Source organism: Syngnathus acus, chromosome 9, assembly GCF_901709675.1.
Source record: "Syngnathus acus chromosome 9, fSynAcu1.2, whole genome shotgun sequence".
NCBI lineage: Eukaryota > Metazoa > Chordata > Actinopteri > Syngnathiformes > Syngnathidae > Syngnathus > Syngnathus acus.
In genome coordinates, this window is record NC_051094.1 from 17593410 (window position 1) to 17607798 (window position 14389).

Below are 14389 nucleotides of genomic sequence, written 5' to 3' on the forward strand. Positions count from 1 at the left end.
AAATAATGAAACCGCGATAAACGAACCGCAATGTAGCAAGGGATTACTGTAATTTGAATTTCAAGTGACGACAGCAGCGCGAAACCATCTGCGTCACTCCAATTCATTAAACCATCAATCGTCCTTTGTCAACAATGCGTGCGCGCCGCTGACGGCTCTTGCACTTAAAAATATTCCACAGGCCCATATAACGATATATAAATTATATATCAAATAACTATTATATAAGCAATAATGTTATCAAACCATCTGTGCACTCTAAATCATTAAATCCATCCATCAAATTCCTCGTCCTTTGTCAACATCGCCGCGCGTGCGCCCTGACGTCAGCCTCGTCGTTATTCCACAGATCTACTATATAACTATATTGTAGCGTTTACAAAGTTCAAGGAAAGACGTGGGTTTGGTAAACGGCTCTTTATTTAACAAAACAAACTTACAGGCGTGTGGCGGCGTGGACTTCCAGCCACGGAAGTGAAAGAGAGCTCCATAGAATAAGACCGGGCGTGCGTAAAAGCCATGACCGAGCCCCAGCCACTGTCCTCGGACAGCCACCCGGCTGAGCGCCGGCCCTCGACTTCCATCCACGGAGGTGAAAGAAGGCTCGGTAGAGGAGGACCGGGCGTGCGTAAAAGCATTGTCCGAGTCCCATCCACCGTCCCTGGACGAGTCGATCTTTGTCCTTTATGTAAACAACCGCCGCGCTGCTGACGCGCGACCGCGACGTCGCGTCGCGCTGCTGACGTCAGCATGACCATTTCCCGTGACTCCCGGTTCAAGATGGTGGACAGGTCTGCACGTCGTCAACCAGCTAAAGCGATCATCTAGTGTTTCTATGTATCTCTATGAAGCCAAATCCCAAAGTAGTAGTAGAAGAAGAAGCACATGTGATTGGCGCTTTGCTGAAGGGCTGCTCACGCGTCACTCGACGGAGCTGTCTTTCACCTCCGTGGATGGAAGTCGAGGGCCGGCGCTCAGCCGGGTGGCTGTCCGAGGACACTTGCTGGGGCTCGGTCATGGCTTTTACGCACGCCCGGTCTTATTCTATGGAGCTCTCTTTCACTTCCGTGGCTGGAAGTCCACGCCGCCACACGCCTGTAAGTTTGTTTTGTTAAATAAAGAGCCGTTTACCAAACCCACGTCTTTCCTTGAACTTTGTTAACGCTACAATATAGTTATATAGTAGATCTGTGGAATAACGACGAGGCTGACGTCAGGGCGCACGCGCGGCGATGTTGACAAAGGACGAGGAATTTGATCGATGGATTTAATGATTTAGAGTACACAGATGGTTTGATAACATTATTGCTTATATAATAGTTATTTGATATATAATTTATATATCGTTATATGGGCCTGTGGAATATTTTTAAGTGCAAGAGCCGTCAGCGGCGCGCACGCATTGTTGACAAAGGACAATTGATGGATTTAATGAATTGGAGTGACGCAGATGGTTTTATTAACGTGTTATTTATGTAATAGTTTTTTGAATAACTCAGAATTTTACGTCAGGGCCGTTCTCAGCTCTTAGTTTGTGTTTATGTCACGTTAGCATAGCTATCGTTTAGCCTGTTGTTGCTCGTTCATGACTGTTCTTGGTGTTGGATTTTGTCGAATAAATTGCCCCCCAAAATGCGACTTATACTCCGGAGCGACTTATATATGTTTTTTTTCACTTTTTTGGGCATTTTATGGCTGGTGCGACTTATACTCCGGTGCGACTTATAGTCCGAAAATTACGGTATGTTGATTGCTTGTATCTTGTAGAACATTTGAACTCTACTTTGTAAATAACTCACGGCTTGCTGCGCCCATATGTTTGTATGGTTTTTGGAGTTTTGTATATTCATTTTCATTAAGTTCGATATTTAGCAACAACCACCCAAATTTTCCCCCCAACATTTTACTTTCATTATGCTCTATCACAGTCTTACCACACACAAGTAAGGCACATTACTAACATCAACGACAAAAGGATTGTGCACTTGGTGACGTGACTTCATTAGATATTTTAGGTGTGCGTCACATGCAGTACATATACTTGAACATGAACTTACTGTGCTAGAAGGCAGATTCAGGAAGAGGAACTCTGTAAATGCGTGGCTTTAGTTCCCAAAAGTTCGTAAAATATCCCCTCTCTGAGCCGTCACCTTATCATGCGCCCCACTGATCCTAGGAACTAAGTTGTGTGGGACTTTATGACCTTGGCAGGGTAATCCATTGAAAAGAGATCCAAGGTGAGGGACCAGACAAAATAAAAATAATTATATCTAGCAGCTGTAAAAGACACTCACAACCAGGATACATAGGACAAGAGGTCTATCAAATCAAAAACGTTTTCAAAAACGTCAAAAACTAGTCCTTGATGTGTTTTTCAGGAGTATGTGCCCAGGTCCAGACCCTAAAAAAACAGCATTACTTTTCTTTGCAAACAGCAAATCACCAGCGGCAACAGCGTGCGATGAAACAAGGAGCGTTTAATAATTTTTCATTTTATACATGTTTTAATGAAACAACCAAAGTGTCTCGTAGCATGTGGAATAATATCAACCACAGAATTCCTTTCAGTTTTTTTTGTAGGTGACCTTTTCTGAATATTAAGTCAGAAAAAAAAATGTCTGATGAAATTATTAATTAAATAACTCCTTGTTCCTAGAGTCCGACTTCAGCTCTTCAAAACGGAGAAAATGGGCTGGGGAGTGAGACTCATGCAGGATGTTCCACGGGGGACATTTATTTGCGAGTGAGGAAAATGTTCTTAATTCAAATAATAAATTTGGTGACTTGTTTTTTAACATGAACTGTATAAAACTGTCATTTTTGCAGGTATGTTGGTGAGATCATAACTGACACAGAAGCTGACACAAGAGAGAATGATTCTTTTCTCTTTACACTAAACGATAAGGTGGGTTGATGCTTTTTGATTAGCTCAGACCATTTTATGCATGTTCATTAAGTGAGGCTTTACTAGAGTTGAGGAGACTTTTTTTCTGTTCTCCATCAGCAGGTTTTGCATGGTTTTTTTCTGTACCATTATGAAATCTGTGCACCCCAATTGGTGCACCCTACAGCCCTTGGCTTAATTTGGCAGTTTTTCTAATCAACACATTGAGAGCAAGTAAAGCTTGTTGTCTTTGTCATCCTGTGCAGGTAGATGACATACATTGCATTGATGCAAGACTTTTTGGTAACATTGGCCGCTTCATTAACCATTTATGTGAGCCCAACCTATTGGCCCTGAAGGTATTCACCATGCATCAAGATTTGCGGTTTCCAAGGATTGCTTTCTTCTCCAGCAGAACCATTAAAGCTGGTGACCAAATCGGGTGAGTGATAAAACAGTCTGTTGAGCCCTAATGACCTATTGTTGTGTACATTGCTGAATCAGTACAGAAAAAAAACGATTTATATTATATACCGTATTTTTCGGACTAAAAGTCGCTCCGGAATATAGGTCGCATTAGCCATAAAATGCACAATAACGTGACAAAAAACATATACAGTGCCTTGCGAAAGTATTCGGCCCCCTTGAACCTTTCAACATTTCGCGACATTTCAGGCTTCAAACATAAAGATATAAAAGTTTAATTTTTTGTCAAGAATCAAAAACAAGTAGGACACAATCGTGAAGTGGAACAAAATGTATTGGATAATTTAAACTGTTTTAACAAATGAAAAACTGAAAAGTGGGGCGTGCAATATTATTCGGCCCCCTTGCACTAATATTTTGTAGCGCCACCTTTTGCTGCAATTACAGCTGCAAGTCGCTTGAGGTATGTCTCTATCAGTTTTGCACATCGAGAGACTGGAATTCTTGCCCATTCTTCCTTGCAAAACAGCCCGAGCTCAGTGAGGTTGGATGGAGAGCGTTTGTGAACAGCAGTCTTCAGCTCTTTCCACAGATTCTCGATTGGATTCAGGTCTGGACTTTGACTTGGCCATTCTAACACCTGGATACGTCTATTTGTGAACCATTCCATTGTAGATTTGGCTTTATGTTTTGGATCATTGTCCTGTTGGAAGATAAATCTCCGTCCCAGTCTCAGGTCTTTTGCAGACTCCAACAGGTTTTCTTCCAGAATGGTCCTGTATTTGGCTCCATCCATCTTCCCATCAATTTTAGCCATCTTCCCTGTCCCTGCTGAAGAAAAGCAGGCCCAAACCATGATGCTGCCACCACCATGTTTGACAGTGGGGATGGTGTGTTCAGGGTGATGAGCTGTGTTGCTTTTACGCCAAACATATCGTTTTGCATCGTGGCCAAAACGTTCGATTTTGGTTTAATCTGACCAGAGCACCTTCTTCCACATGTTTTGTGTGTCTCCCAGGTGGCTTGTGGCAAACTTTAAATGAGACTTTTTATGGATATCTTTGAGAAATGGCTTTCTTCTTGCCACTCTTCCATAAAGGCCAGATTTGTGCAGTGCACGACTGATTGTTGTCCTATGGACAGACTCTCCCACCTCAGCTGTAGTTATCTGCAGTTCATCCAGAGCAGGGGTCACCAACTCCGGTCCTCAAGGGCGCCAATCCAGCCTGTTTTAGGTGCAGCCCTACAACAACACACCTGATTCAAATAATCAGGATCGCTATCAGCCTTAATAGAGCTTGCTGATGAGCTGATCATTTGAATCAGGTGTGTTGTTGTAGGGCTGCACCTAAAACAGGCTGGATTGGCGCCCTTGAGGACCGGAGTTGGTGACCCCTGATCCAGAGTGATCATGGGCCTCTTGGCTGCATCTTTGATCAGTCTTCTCCTTGTTTGAGATGAAAGTTTGGAGGGACGGGTCTTGGTAGATTTGCAGTGGTCTGATACTCCTTCCATTTCAATATAATTGCTTGCACAGTGCTCCTTGAGATGTTTAAAGCTTGGGAAATCTTTTTGTATCCAAATCCGGCTTTAAACCTCTCCACAACAGTATCTCGGACCTGCCTGGTGTGTTCCTTTGTCTTCATGGTTCTCTCTGCGCTTTAAACAGAACCCTGAGACTATCAAAGAGCAGGTGCATTTATACGGAGACTTGATTACACACAGGTGCATTCTATTTATCATCATCAGCCATTTAGGACAACATTGGATCATTCAAAGATCCTCACTGAACTTCTGGAGTGAGTTTGCTGCACTGAAAGTAAAGGGGCCGAATAATATTGCACGCCCCACTTTTCAGTTTTTTATTTGTTAAAAAAGTTTAAATTATCCAATACATTTCGTTCCACTTCACGACTGTGTCCCACTTGTTGTTGATTCTTGACAAAAAATTAAAATTTTATATCTTTATGTTTGAAGCCTGAAATGTGGCAAAATGTTGAAAGGTTCAAGGGGGCCGAATACTTTCGCAAGGCACTATATAAGTCGCTCTGGAGTATAAGTCGCATTTTGGGGGAAATTTATTCGACAAAATCCAACACCAAGAACAGACATGAACGAGCAACAACAGGCTAAACGATAGGTATGCTAACGTGACATAAACACAAACGAAGAGCAGAGAACGGGCCTGACGTAACATTCAGAGTTTTCCAAATAACTATTAAATAAATAACACGTTTATAAAAATACCCGTGTCACTCCAATTCATTAAATCCATCGATCGTCCTTTATGTCAACAATGGGTGTGCGCAAGCTGACGGCGCTTGCACTTTAAAATATTCCACAGGCCCATATAACGATATATAAATTATATATCAAATAACTATTATATAAGCAATAATATTATCAAACCATCTGTCACTCCAAATCATTAAATCCATCCATCAAATTCCTCGTCCTTTGTCAACAACGCCGCCCGTGCGCCCTGACGTCCGCCTCGTCGTTATTCCACAGATCTAGTATATAACTATATTGTAGCGTTAAGAAAGTACAAGGAAAGACGTGGGTTTGGTAAACAGCTCTTTATTTAACAAAACAAGAGTTCAACGAGCCAACAACTACTGAACTGTAACGATAAAAACATATACAAGTTGCTACACGAAATAAAATATATCAAATAACTATAAAATAAATAGTTAACCGCCACATGGCCCCAAGCACCGGCGTCGACTTCCAGGCGTGTGGCGGCGTGGACTTCCATCGCCGGAGGTGGCACTTCCAGCCACGGAGGTGGAAGAGAGCTCCATAGAATAGGACCGGGCGTGTGTAAAAGCCATGTCCGAGCCCCATCCACCGTCCCCGGAAAGCTACATCGTAGCCCCCGGCCCCCGACTTCCATCCACGGAGGTGAAAGAGAGCTCCGTAGAGTCGGACCGGGCGTGCGTAAAAGCCATGTCCGAGCCCCATCCATCGTCCCCGGACAGCCACCCGGCCGAGTGCCGGCCCCAGACTTCCATCCACGGAGGTTAAAGAGAGCTCCGTAGAGTAGGACCGGGCGTGCATAAAAGCCATAATAGTTTTTCAAACCTTCTGTGTCACTCCAAATCATTAAATCCTTCAAACTCTTCGGCCTCCGTGTCACTTACAAACAAAGCCGCTAATGATGCCGGTAGTACGTGGGGCCCTTCGTCATCTTCGTCATCCCGTGATCAATCTTTGTCCTTTTTGTAAACAACCGCCGCGCTGCTGACGTCACGCTGCTGACGTCACGCTGCTGACGTCACGCTGCTGACGTCACTTGAAATTCAAATTACAGTAATCCCTTGCTACATCGCGGTTCGTTTATCGCGGTTTAACTTTTTTTTTTTTTTTTTTTTTTTTTGAAAAAATTCACATATAAGTCGCTCCTCACTATAAGTCGCCCCCCCACCCAAACTATGAAAAAAAACGCGACATAGTCCGAAGATTACGGTATATATATATATATGTTATATTATATTTTTAAAGAATTTTGTGCCAACTTTTTTTAGACTTAAAACTGAGAGCACATATTTCATTACTTCTCTTCATCAGGTTTGACTACGGTGAGCACTACTGGATGGTGAAGAGTAAATATTTCAACTGCGAGTGTGGTTCACCGAAGTGTCGGTACTATTCTGGAAGATGAAAGATTGACGACCACATTGTAATATAACAGGAGTTTTTTTTTCTGTCCCTTTCTGTACATATGAAATGTACCATTTTCCATATTGCTGGCGTCAGGCGTAAGCCTCCTATGTCAAGTTTGCAAATTTCACATTTTTGTCACAAATCTATACTATTGGTGTGTGTGTGCGCGCGTGTGTGTGTGTGCGAGCTTTTTTTCTTATACAAATTAATAGAGCTGTGCACAAATGGGTCGTAATTCGTTCACCCGTCCGGCAAATTGATAATGGAATTTATATGATGTCGTCACCGGAACCAGCATTTTGTTTTCAAGGTTTCTGTACTGCAAGTCCGCTTATGACATAAACTTAAAGCACCAGTTGACAGATCTTAAGATGTGTAGAGACTGTACACATGAAATCATACCTGATGTATTTAATCTACTATAAATCTTTTCGTCGCACCCAGCAAGTCTTCTCTGGTGATTTAATGTAAAGCAAACAAATGCGCGTTGATCCTATTCACCCCCCCCCACCCTGGTTGTTAGTCTAAACCAGTGGTTCCCAAACTTTTGCAGGCTGGCGCCCCCTTTGGCTCCCCAGTGAATTCCTAGCGCCCCCCCCCCCCCCAAGGCACATATGGAAACAAACACCTCTTTCTTGATATATTACTTATATATTACTTAAAATATTTTTGCGGACCGGCATTTATATAAATAAATAATACATTTATATAAATAAATAAATAATACATTTACAATATCATTACCATTACGTTGAATTAGTGGGAGCACTGAGTTTGTTTCTCAGAAACGAGCCGGTCCCATCTAGACGTAATCGGAGACAATGACACCCGAAGTGATTTAAGGTTTGTCTTTTATTGCAGGATGCTTGGTCTCCATGTGTTGAAGCAGTTTTGAATGCTTCACTGCCTGGTTAGTTAGCCTGTCGCCACATATTAGCTTTGCGGGCTCGACTGGGGAAACATGTCACGTGACCGGGACGAGTGTCTTGACCTGAATTAATTGATCGTCGATAAAAAAAAAAAATTCTGTGCGGCTTGGCGGCCCGGTACCAAGTGACCCACGGACCGGTACCGGTCCGCGGCCCGGTGGTTGGGGACCACTGCCCTAACCAGCTCAACACAACACAACACGGCGCGTTCTGGCGAGTCCCCAATTTGATGTTGACTTGAACTCAAGATGATGTTGACCGCCAGAATGCGGTTTTTATTATAAGATAAAATTCTGAACATTACAAGCTTGAAATTACAAACCTGAGCTTTTGCTTTTGTAGTCTATGCTGTCAGATCTGACTGGGCCAGAGCGGCGTGTTGTGTACAAATCGACTGCCGCCCCCCTACCGCCCCCCTACCGCCCCTTTCTTCCTCACCGCCCCCCCAGATCTTTCCACCGCCCCCAGGGGGGCGGTACCGCCCACTTTGGGAACCACTGGTCTAAACGCCAACAACGCAACAAGGTGCCGATTTGCCCCAAACATTTTAAAATGCTAACAGGAAAAAGGAAACGTAACATGAATGATTCAGGCAGGCAGCCTGAATAGACATCAGGAGATTGAGCCTTTACTGCGGTGTTGAAGAGGGAGTCCTGCAATGGTGTCTTTGTTAAAGTCCAGGTTATAAATAAATAACACGTGGCCTGTATCATAGCGACATGTCTGATGTTACAAGTAACAACCCAATCCGTGTCAATATTGCTAAAGAATTCAATGAGTTATGATGAAGTAAGGCAAACATAAACACTCTTGCTGTTGTCTTATTTATGATCATGGCCACGAGCTATTATTTTTTCAAATAATTGAATGTCTGGCTTTGTAATTATTTTTGGGCAGCATATGGTGTGGATAAAGTGCTATATAACTGCAATGACTATTTAGGACATATTTTATTTATTTTCTGGAAAATACGTTGCCAAAAACCCCTACCCCCGCTGAGTCCAGGCCCTACAGTATAGTGTTGAAAATGACTTGCTCTCTTTGATGATGCAGGTTATTACCAGAGGCCAGCCATGTTTAAGATAATAAAAACGGTTTTGTTCATGTTTTTATGTATATTTGACTTTTCTAGTTAAAGACATGATGAATTGTCCTGAAAACATAAGCATCCAGGAAAGTGTTCTCAGTGCTTCATTTTTTTCACATTAAATGGACCTTGAATGGAATGGTTTTTTTTCCAATATTCTGCACCCAACACCCCAGAGTGTCACACCCCTGCCCCCCCCCCCCTTCCAAGTTAATTATTTAAATGACAAAGCTTACCAGAGATTGGTGTACAAGTGCATTATGTTAAGTGCGGTACTATGGGTTTAATTAAGAGCCTGGGTAGGTTGAGTTAAACAAAAAACTAATTAACTTGTGTTTAGAATAATGTTAGCTGTTAGTATTACCCAAAAGATGGTTGGTCAAGTTTATTTCACACTTGATCTTTAAAGCATGTGGAAGCCTCAGTGGTCGGCCCCAAATCTGAGGAAGGGTAGAGAAGCTTCCATTGAGTGCAGCAACCTCCATCCTCTGTAAATAGATCAAGTTCCCAACCACCAGTACTCTTCCTAGAGCTGGCTGCCGATCTAAACTGGTCAAATTCAGATGAAAGTATACAATTCCATAAGAAACCTATAGCATGTCTTTGACATATACATATTGCATTAACCAATATTGATATATTTTCGATATATTGTCAAGAGTGTTCAAGACCTTAGACCAGGGGTCACCAACTCCGGTCCTCAAGGGCGCCAATCCAGCCTGTTTTAGGTGCAGCCCTGCAACAACACACCTGATTCAAATGATCAGCTCATCAGCAAGCTCTATTAAGGCTGATAGCGATCCTGATTATTTGAATCAGGTGTGTTGCAGGGGGGATACATCTAAAACAGGCTGGCTTGGCGCCCTTGAGGACCGGAGTTGGTGACCCCTGCCTTAGACTGAGGTGAAGGTTTACCTTCCAAAAGAAGAGCGACCCTAAGCACACAGGCAAGACAACAAAGTAGTGACTTCATAAGAAGTTTGTGAATGTTCTTAGGTGGCTCAACCAGAGTCAAGACCTGAATCCGATCAAACCACTCTAAAGCGATCTCGAAATACTGTTGACCAACGCTCCCCATCCAACCTGATGGAGCTTGGGAGGTGCTGCAAAGAGAATGGACAGAACTGTGCAAAGAAAGGTGTGCCAAGATTGTGGCATCAAATTAAAAAAATCTTGATGCTATATTTACTGCAAAAGGTGCCAAAGTATTGAGCAAAGACTGTAAATATTTACGGGCATGTGATGTCTAAATTTGCACACACAAAAAATACACTTCACATTAACATAATGGAATGTTGCGTGTAAAAAAAAAAAAAAAATCAATTTTGGGATGCGGCTGTAACATAAAATGGGTGAATACTTTCCAGATGCATGTATGTTTTATGCCAAGACAGCTAGAAATAAGATCAAGTGCATCTGTCTCAATGGGTACTCACTCCAGAATGCAATAAATGTTTATAAAGCAGTGTGGACCATTACATCTAAGTGGAATTGTACAATAAGTGATTCTTTATCATTATTTATTTTAATAGATATTTATATTAAATACAAAGTTACATCACACATTTTTTAAGTACAAAGAATAAACATTTTAAAAATAACATCCATCCATCAATTTTCTATACCGCTTGTCCCCACGGGGGTCGCGGGCGTGCTGGAGCCTATTCCAGCAGTCATCGGGCAGTAGGCGGGGGACACCATGGATCGGTTAAAAATAACATTTGAACAATAAATACTTTAATGATAATTGTATTTATTAAGCTTTTAGTAATTTCTCCTTTTTGTAGTCCAGCCTGTAACGGTACTGTGCATACAGGTGCTTTCTGTCTTGTTGCTAGGGATATCTAGGATGTAGAATGCGCATAGTCCTGCTGTCTTGTCGTCCTGGATTGAAGCGGGAGATGTAGTCAGAGACCACTGTTGCCTTGCCAGGTTGTGGATGCTGAGAGTTCATGGGATGGCCATTTTATCAACCCCATCTAAAGTGAGGGAGATGGGTCATGGTAAACCTGTTCAAAGACTAGCTCCAATATGTCATCCATGTAATCTGCAAAAATAATCACTTTGTTTACAATTTTTTTTTTTTTTAAACTTGGTTCCTTTGCACTGCTGTTTGTGGCATTACTTGTATTTATTTAGTCATTTTAGGGTCTTTCTCTCATAATTATTTTTTAATGTACAGTATCTCACAAAAGTGAGCACACCCCTCTCATTTCTGCAATGTTTTAATTAATTAAAGATTTAATTAAAGATTAAAGTCCCAATGATCGTCACACACACACCTGGGTGTGGTGAAATTTGTCCTCTGCATTTAACCCATCCCCGTGTGATTTTAATCCATCCCCTGGGGGAGAGGGGAGCAGTGAGCAGCAGCGGTGCCGCGCTCGGGAATCAGTTGGTGATCTAACCCCCCAATTCCAACCCTTAATGCTGAGTGCCAAGCAGGGAGGCAATGGGTCCCATTTTTATAGTCTTTGGTATGACCCGGCCGGGTTATATCTTGTCATGGGACAACACTGAAGAAATGACACTTTGATACAATGTTAAGTAGTCACTGTAGAGCTTGGATAGCAAAGTGAATTTATTGTTACTTCAAAGTATCTCAAAATACAAGGACGAATGTGGAAAATGCTGGCAACAAAAGTGAGTACACCCCAACTGAAAATCTCAAAATTAAGGCAAAATTGGGACGAATTAGGCATTTTTCCTCGCTGTGTAATGCGACTAGTTAGTGTAACGAGGTGTATTAAATTAGGTACTTTCACTCTCATACTGGTCACAGGAAGTTCAACATGGCACCTCGTGGCAAAGAACTCTCTGAGGATCTAAAAAAGAGAATTATTGCTCTACATAAAGATGGCCTAGGCATGTACAGAGGTTTCTATATTTGTTTCAGTCCTTCCACTAAAGCAGCGGTGGCCAACCCGCGGCTCGCATGCGGCTCTTTGGCTGGTTTCATGCGGCTCTTCAGGAGATTTCACATGACAAGCGTCAAAATGCTTGGCTGGCGCTGCCATTTATCCCCCCTAGGTGGCGCGCTGACCAGTTGAATCGGTTTGAGTTGAAAAGAAGAAGAAGAATGACGTACTCTAAATGATGACAAATGCGCGCGATCATTTGAGTTGTAAATAATTTGTTTCAAGTTCGCTCTCAAAATGGCAGGGAAAAAAGCACAGCCAAACGAAAATATGAAGAACACAGGACGTTTTTAACAGAGTGGGAGAGTTTATATTTTTTTGTTGAACGTAATGGCAAACCATTCTGCCTTATATGTCAGGCATCATTAGCGCATTTCAAAGCTTCAAATCTTCAGCGTCACTTCAGCTCAGTCCATCCTAATATCGACCAGGAATTTCCAAAAGGGACTGAACTTCGCAAGCACAGGTTGGTCACTTTGAAAAGTCAGGCAGAAAAGCAGATGCAGTTTTTCCAAAAATTTACAAACCACTCAGAGACCGTAACGCTTGTGTGTGTGTGGGGGGGGAATGATGTGGCTCTTTGCGATGACACAGTAAAAAATGTGGCTCTTAGTCTCTGACTGGTTGGCCACCCCTGGCCTAGGCTATAAGAAGATTGCCAACACCCTGAAACTGAGCTGTAGCACGGTGGCTAAGACCATACAGCGGTTTAAGAGGACAAGTTCCATTCAAAACATGGATGGAGCCAAATACAGGACCATTCTGGAAGAAAACCTGTTGGAGTCTGCAAAAGACCTGAGACTGGGACGGAGATTTATCTTCCAACAGGACAATGATCCAAAACATAAAGCCAAATCTACAATGGAATGGTTCACAAATAGACGTATCCAGGTGTTAGAATGGCCAAGTCAAAGTCCAGACCTGAATCCAATCGAGAATCTGTGGAAAGAGCTGAAGACTGCTGTTCACAAACGCTCTCCATCCAACCTCACTGAGCTTGGGCTGTTTTGCAAGGAAGAATGGGCAAGAATTCCAGTCTCTCGATGTGCAAAACTGATAGAGACATACCCCAAGCGACTTGCAGCTGTAATTGCAGCAAAAGGTGGCGCTACAAAGTATTAGCGCAAGGGGGCCGAATAATATTGCACGCCCCACTTTTCAGTTTTTTATTTGTTAAAAAAGTTTAAATTATCCAATAAATTTCATTCCACTTCACGATTGTGTCCCACTTGTTGATTCTTGACAAAAAATTAAAATTTTATATCTTTATGTTTGAAGCCTGAAATGTGGCGAAATGTTGAAAAGTTCAAGGGGGCCGAATACTTTCGCAAGGCACTGTATATATATATATATATATATATATATAATTATTATTTTTTTTAGTGGGTAGATCTTTGTGACTTGGTCATTTCAAAAGTAGCTTGCGAGCTCAAAATGTTTGCCCACCCCTGCTGTAGAGGTTGTAGGGGTGGGGGGTCAGTCTGTCAGTGCTCAGACCACACTGCATTCAATTGGTCTGCATGGCTGTCGTCCCAAGAAAAAGCCTCTTCTAAAAAGATGGACAAGGAAGCTCGCAAAAGGTTTGCTGAAGACAAGCAGACTAAGGATATGGGTTACTGGAACCATGCCATGTGGTCTGATGAGACCAAGATAAACATATTTGGTTCAGATGCTGTCCAGCGTGTGTGGCGGCAACCAGGTGAAGAGTACAAAGACAAGTATGTCTTGCCTACAGTTAAGCATGGTGGTGTGAGCGTCATGGTCTGGGGCTGTATGAGTGCTCCTGACACTGGGGAGCTACAGTTCATTGAGGGATCAATGAATGCCAACATGTACTGTGGAATACTGAAGCAGAGCATGATCCCCTCCCGCCGTAAACTGGGCCACGGAGCAGTATTCCAACACGATAACAACCCCAAACACACCTCCAAGATGACCACTGCCTTCCTAAAGAAGCTGAGGGTGAAGGTGATGGACTGGCCAAGCATGTCCCCAGACCTAAACCCTATTGAACATCTGTGGGGCATCCTCAAACGGAAGGTGGAGCGCAAGGTCTCCAACATCCACCAGCTCCGTGATGTCATCATGGAAGAGGATTCCAGCGATGACCTGTGAAGCTCTGGTGAACTCCATGCCTAAAAGGGTTACGGCGGTGCTGGGAAATAATGGTGGCCACACAAAATAGACATTTGGGTCCAATTTTGACATTTTCAGTTGGGGTGTACTCTTTTGCTGCCAGCATTTTACACATTCATTGTTGTATTTTGAGTTTCTTTGAAGTAACAATAAATTTACTTTGCTATCCAAGCTCTACAGTGACTACTTAACATTGGATCAAAGTGTCATTTCTTCAGTGTTGTCCCATGACAAGATATAATTAAAACATTGAAGAAATGAGAGGGGTGTACTCACTTTTGTGAGATACTGTACATATTTATATAAGTAAATAGTCAGCCACTAGAACAAATTGGATTTATTG

At 42.6% G+C, this 14389-nt stretch overlaps 1 protein-coding gene across 12 annotated transcripts in view; it reads left to right on the forward strand.

The window, feature by feature from the left end:
- ehmt1a (euchromatic histone-lysine N-methyltransferase 1a) overlaps positions 1 to 7423 on the forward strand; it is a 56683-nt gene extending 49260 nt beyond the window's left edge. For 11 of the 12 annotated variants that reach the window (XM_037259451.1, XM_037259449.1, XM_037259454.1 and 8 more), the window contains 4 exons: positions 2657 to 2743; positions 2827 to 2905; positions 3151 to 3326; positions 6881 to 7423. In XM_037259451.1, the coding sequence (XP_037115346.1) occupies positions 2657 to 2743; positions 2827 to 2905; positions 3151 to 3326; positions 6881 to 6974 (436 nt within the window). In that variant the 3' untranslated portion in view covers positions 6975 to 7423. The remainder of the gene's footprint in view (positions 1 to 2656; positions 2744 to 2826; positions 2906 to 3150; positions 3327 to 6880) is intronic. The other variant, XM_037259452.1, reaches the window with a different exon arrangement.
- Positions 7424 to 14389: the final 6966 nt, after the last annotated feature.